Source organism: Loxodonta africana, chromosome 7 (assembly GCF_030014295.1).
Source record: "Loxodonta africana isolate mLoxAfr1 chromosome 7, mLoxAfr1.hap2, whole genome shotgun sequence".
Lineage (NCBI taxonomy): Eukaryota > Metazoa > Chordata > Mammalia > Proboscidea > Elephantidae > Loxodonta > Loxodonta africana.
Genome location: NC_087348.1, coordinates 16,800,263 through 16,806,928, shown reverse-complemented (window position 1 = coordinate 16,806,928; position 6,666 = coordinate 16,800,263). Strand labels below are relative to the sequence as shown.

The 6,666-nt window shown below is 38.9% G+C and overlaps 1 protein-coding gene across 1 annotated transcript; it reads right to left on the bottom strand.

Annotated features, from left to right (window-relative positions):
- Nucleotides 1-4,476: 4,476 nt before the first annotated feature.
- On the bottom strand, nucleotides 4,477-6,666 carry LOC100664332 (olfactory receptor 5AN6-like). The gene has a single exon (XM_003422749.3). The coding sequence runs from the start codon at nucleotides 5,407-5,409 to the stop codon at nucleotides 4,477-4,479; it is 933 nt and encodes a 310-aa protein (XP_003422797.2). The 5' UTR covers nucleotides 5,410-6,666.

The following is a 6,666-nucleotide window of genomic DNA, read 5'->3' as shown; positions in this document are numbered from 1 at the left end:
GCTTTGTTAATTCTTTCCATTGTTTTTGTTCTCTAATTCATTTAGTTCAGCTCTAATTTTTATTGTTTGTTTTCTTCTGCTGTCTGATGGATTCTTTTGTTGCTCACTTTCTATTTGTTCAAGTTGTAGGGACAGTTCTCTGATTTTGGCTCTTTCTTCTTTTTGTATGTGTGCATTTATAGATATAAATTGGCCTCTGAGCACTGCTTTTGCTGTGTCCCAGAGGTTTTGATAGGAAGTATTTTCATTCTCATTGCATTCTATGAATTTCCTTATTCCCTCCTTGATGTCTTCTATAACCCAGTCTTTTTTCAGGAGGGTATTGTTCATTTTCCAAGTATTTGATTTCTTTTCCCTAATTTTTCTGTTATTGATTTCCACTTTTATGGCCTTGTGGTCTGAGAAGACGCTTTGTAATACTTCGATGTTTTGGATTCTGCAAAGGTTTGTTTTAGAACCTAATATGTGGTCTATTCTAGAGAATGTTCCATGTGTGCTAGAAAAAAAGTATACTTTGCAGCAGCTGGGTGGAGAGTTCTGTTTGACTCATAGTGACCCCAAGTCTGTCAGAGTAGAACTGTGCCCCAAAGGGTTTTCAATGGCTGATTTTTTGGAGATAGATCACCAGCCTTTTTTTTTTGAGGGACCTCAGGGTAGACTTGAAACTCCAAACTTTAGGTTAGAAGCTGAGCATGTTAACCATTTGTACCATTCAGGAACTCCTTGGACATGATGCGGGGGGGTGGGGCAGGGGGCTTTATTAATAATGTCAGGACAACAAGCATAAACTAGGTTGTATGGTTATCCAGACCTTAAAAGTTTTTACAGAACTGTCATTCATCCGTGGCTTTAGTGATGATGTGCTCAGACTCTCAATGGTTCTGCCCGGGGTTAAACTCTGTTACTTGGGAGCTCTGTGAGCTTGGTCACATAATTTAACCTCACTGTGCCCCAGTTCCTTGGTCAGTAATATGAGGGTGATCATAGAATAACTACGTTATAAGTTTGGGGTAATTGTAAATAAGATAATACCTTTCAAATGCATTGTATGTGGTAAGCACTCAATAAATCTTAGCAATTTTATCACTAATATTATTATGTTCATTTCTCTATTTTTTTCTGTTCATGTTTTTACAAAACCTGAGGTCATACTATATGTACAAGTCATTATTGAGCTTTTGTTATAAATTTTTTTTTTTTAGTGGCTTAATAATACAGTATTCAAAATTTTATTTAGCTAATAGTTTCCTTACTATGGGATATTTGCTTTGTATTTATTTTGTTTTTAATAATATACATGGAACTCAGATATTCCTGTTCGCCCCAAGCAGTAACTATATATATAATACATATGTTAACTATAAAATAACTGTAATCTGATATTTTACTTGCTTTTAGTCTGTAATTTTTAAACCTGATTGTTAAAAATAATTCAGGCACAGAAAACAGCATAAAATAAATGCAGAGCTTAATGAGTTATTATGAGAACACCCTTGTAGCCAGCAGCCAGGTAAGAAGGTAACACCATTCCAAACACTTTAGAAGCCCTCCACTTACCCCACCATTGACCACACTTCCTTCCCACCTAAATGCAGCCTGATTTCATGATAACCATTTCCTCAATTTAAAAATAATTGTATCCCTCAGGTTTTCATCCCTGAATACTAAATTAAATTTCAACCATATTTTACGTTTTTCCTTTGTCTCTCTCTCTCTGTCTCTCCTCCCTCTTAGAAACGCATGTTTGTCCTGTGGAGTTTCTCAAAGTCTGGAGTCTGCTGGTTGCTGCCCCATAGCATACTTTAATATGTTTTCCTCCGTATTTCCTATGAATGGGTTGTTCCATATTGTCGTAGTGAAGCACCGGACTTACCCTCTGCTAAAAATAAACTGATCCTTTATTGAAGGATAAAACGTTTGGCAAACAGGCGAGACTTACACAAGCTCCACACAGGATGCCGGAGTGTCCCAAATGGCAAAGAGAGTGTGAAGTTTTCATCTGGTGACAGGAACAAAGGGAGCATGATGAGGCAGTCTGGTTCCCTAAAGATTTACAGCTTTGAAAACCCCATGGAGCAGTTCTACCCTGTCCTATAACGTCACTATGAGTCAAAATCAACTCAACAGCAGCAGGTTATGATGCTGGTTAGATAAATTCAAGTTAAATTTATAAATCCTTTATGGTCTGCCCTTTTTATGTCTTATTTAACAAATCCTCTCTCCACCCTGACGTGAGAGTTGTACCAAAGACTTTATTGTGCCGAACGTGAATTGTCATCCTTCCAGCTTGCAGTAAGATTCTTTCACACCCACAGTCTAGCTCTAATAACACAAATGCTAAAGATTTCATTTTTTTAAAACAATAGCACAGCACTACCTGTCCAAATTTCCATAGTAGTTACGATAGACTTAGAGATGCTGCCTTGGCCACCAACTGAAAATAAAGTTTTAGTTCTTGATAAAACTACATAACCATCTTGGGTCAGTTGAGGGTATCCTTACCCTGTGTCATCCAGTAATGGGAGCACTGGGAGATAACTACGTAGGAAAGGACATACATAAAGCCTCTGCTTGGAAGTGACATGTGTCATGCCCACTCATGTTTCATTTGCCAGAAAAAATCCGAAGTTCTAGCCTAAATTCAAAGGGATGAAGAGGCATATCATACACAAGAAAAGTTTTGCTGAAGATGATTCAAAAACAGCTCCAGCAGTATATCGACAGTGACCTGGCAGAAATTCAGGCTGGTTTCAGAAGAGGACGTGCAACCAGGGATATCATCGCTGATGTAAGATGGATCCTGGCTGAAAGCAGAGAATACCAGAAGGATGTTTACCTGTGTTTTCTTGACTATGCAAAGGCATTCGACTGTGTGGATTGTAACAAAGTTTGGATAACAGTGTGAAGAAAGGGAATTCCAAAACACTTAATTGTGCTCATGAGGAACCTTTACATAGATCGAGAGGCAGTTCGGACAGAACAAGGGGATACTGATGGGTTTAAAGTAAGGAAAGATGTACATCAGGGTTGTAGCCTTTCACCGTACCTATTCAATCTGTATGCTGAATAAATAATCCGAGAAGCTAGACTATATGAAGAAGAATGGGGCATCAGGTTTGGACGAAGACTCATTAACAACATGTGTTATGCAGATGACACAACCTTGCTTGCTGAAAGTGAAGAGGACTTGAAGCACTTACTAATGAAGATCAGAGACCACAACCTTCAGTATGGATTGCACCTCAAAATAAAGAAAACAAAAATCCTCACAGCAGGACCAATAAGCAACATCATGATAAATGGAGAAAAGATTGAAGTTGTCGAGGATTTCATTTTACTTGGATCCACAATCAACATCCACTGAAGGAACAGTTGAGAAATTAAAGGACACATTGCATTGGGTAAATCTGCTGCAAAGGACTTCTTTCAAGTGCTGAAGAGCAAAGATGTCACCTTGAAGACCAAGGCATGCCTGACCCAATCATAGTATTTTCAATTGTGTCATATGCATGTGAAAGCTGGACAGTGAATAAAGAATACCGAAGAAGATTTGAGGTCTTTGTGGTGTTGGCAAAGAATATTGAATATACCATGGACTGCCAAAGGAACGAACGAAGCAGTCTTGGAAGAAGTGCAACCAGAATGCTCCTTAGAAGCAAGGATGGCGAGACTGCATCTTACATACTTTGGACATGTTGTCCGGAGGGATCAGTCCTTGGCGGAGGACATCATGCTTGGCAAAGTATGGGGTCAGCAAAAAAGAGGAAGACCCTCAAAGAGGTGGATAGACACAGAGGCTACAAGAATGAGCTCAAGCGTAACAATGATTGTAAGGATGGCACAGGAGTGGGCAGTGTTTCATTCTGTTGTGCACAGGATCGCTATGAATCGCAACCGACTCAACAGCACCTAAAAACAACTAACAATAGCAGGGTGTGGAGGGGAAGCAGATATTGATGTTTCCTACTACAGGGTAATAAGTTTCATTTTTCATGCACTGTTGTATATTTTTTGTGTCCTGGATCCTAAAAGGCACCCCATAATCAATCATGTCAAGAGACTAAAACAAAAATGAGCAGATAAGGGAGCAGGGAAACTAGAGTACTGAACATGGAACAACGAGAACACAAAGAGAAACTTGACACGTTGTGTAACAAGTCACTAATGTCACTGAACAATCTGTGTAGTAATTGTCAAAAGAGACCCAAATTTACTGCGTAAACTTTCACCAAAAGCACAAACAAGTATCATTAAAAAAAAAAGCATGATGAAAAGAAACATTTTACTGTAAGAACCCCACTAACAAACACCAGTAATTGTTCTTCATTAATACATGAAAGTCTAGCCAGGCTCAAGTAATATTTTCCACCAATCTTGAAGTGAGACTAAACTATATCTATTTAAATCGTATATTCATGTTTGATATGACTTATCTTGGAATAAGATAAGCATAACTTCAAAAAAAAAAAACTAACGTCAGGAGAAAATTCTCTTTTTCCATCTGTTTAGGGTATCTTTGATTTCCTTGTTTCTGAGACTATAGATCAGTGGATTTAACATGGGAATGACTGCAGTGTATAAAACAGAAGCAAACTTGCTTTGGCTAAGGGAACCATCAGAGCTGGGCCATAAATAGACAAAGATGCCTGAGCCATAGAAGAGGATCACTACTATTAGGTGAGAAGCACAGGTGTTGAAAGCCTTGGACCTGCCTTCAGCTGAAGTGATCTTCAAAACGGTGGCGACAATATAACCATAGGATATAATGATAACCAGCACAGAAGTCAGTCCAAAGATCACTGTAAGCACAGAGAAGATAACTTGTAAGAAAAAGGTATCAGAGCAAGATAGGATCATCAGTTGAGGCAGGTCACAGAAAAAATGGTTAATGATATTTTGTCCACAGAAATGGAGCTGAAGTAAGGCACATAGTTGGGTAAATGAGCCAAAGAATCCACTTATCCAAGATCCTACCAGCATCTGTAGACAGAGGGTTGGGGACATGATGGCTGTGTAGAGCAGAGGGTTACAAATGGCAGCATATCGATCATAAGTCATGGATGCCAGAAGACAGCACTCAGTCAGACCCAGGATAGACAAGAAGAAGTACTGCATGGTGCACCCCACAAAGGAGATGAATTTATGCTTCTTGAAGAAGTCTGAGAGCATCCTGGGGGATATAGTGGAAACATAGCAGATGTCCAGAAAGGACAGATTACTGAGGAAAAAGTACATGGGTGTGTGCAGATGGGAATCCATTCTGATGAGGGTGATGAGGCCCAAGTTCCAAGTCACTGTCAGGAGGTAGATCCCTAGGAATATTGAAAACAGGACAATGGTGAGCTTCGGAAATTCATAGAATCCCAAGAAGATGAACTGGGTAACTGTACTGTTTCTTCTCTCAGCCATTGCATTAGTGATCCTGGGATCTGTAAGGGAAGAAGAGATAAATCTTTAGGTCAGTTGTTATTCCAGTTTCTATGGAAATAAACCACCTTCTGCTCACACTGAACACAGAAGAGAGGGAAATATGGGAGCATGTTACAGGAAATCACCCTGGCTAACTTTGCCCCTAGGTAGCAACAGTGATCTGTGTGTCAATTTTCTCACATGTAAAAGGGGATAATTACACCTTTAATTAGTGACCCATCAGACTCTTTGAAAGAAAATATAACAGTGTTTGTAAAGCCTCTTTTGGAAAATGCTGTGGAAATTTAAATATGTCATTGATAGGATTTTGACCCCTGTGTATGGGTCTGTGCCTAAGAGTAAGGACTTAGATAACAGGCAAATGTTTTTGGATTGTGGATCTTCTACCTGCAAGCTGTATGATTGTGAACAAGTTATTGAAGACCTCTGGGCCTAAGCTACTTCATCTGTAAAATGGGGATAATAGAACCTATCTCATAGGGTTGTTGAGGGCAAATTAATTTATATATTTATGTATATATATGTGTATATATATATACATATACCTCCCACTGCTGTCAAGGCGATTCCAACTATTAGTGACCCCATAGTGTTTCTGAGTCTGTAAATCTCTACCGAAGCAGACTGCCACATCTTTCTCCCAAGGAGCTGCTGGTGGCTTCGGACTACCAACCTTTCGGTTAGCAGCTCATGGCTTTAACCACTTCACCATCAGAGTTCATTGTATATATACACACACAGACACATATATATGCACATATGTACAGTGCCTGCCATACACATGGTGTTTATGAAGTGATGTCGTTAAGAAAGGGAAGATAGAGTATATCTTTTTAGTATAATTTTGAGGCACCTCATTTTTAAATGAATTCTCAGACCTTCTGTCCCAAATTAATTTGTTTCCCTACTACTGGCAAATTTCTGTCAATTTTTGAACATGGGTTTCTATAATATCTTTCATCCAAAGAGGAACATCTGTGAAGGCAGATAATCCCACTGCCACCCCGATTTGTCAGACAACACATCATCAACTGGCCCCTACATGTGTTTGTAGATCACATTTCTACCATCTGAGTGGCCCAAAAATCTTTAACATTTGTGTTAAAGCAGCCCTATTTGCTATTTGTCCATAAATTATGTAATGCAGATACATATATAAATCCTTTCAGGAAGAAATCTCAAGTTGCAAAAATTTCAAATGGATAAACTCCAAGAAAAACGAGCAGCTCATTGTAA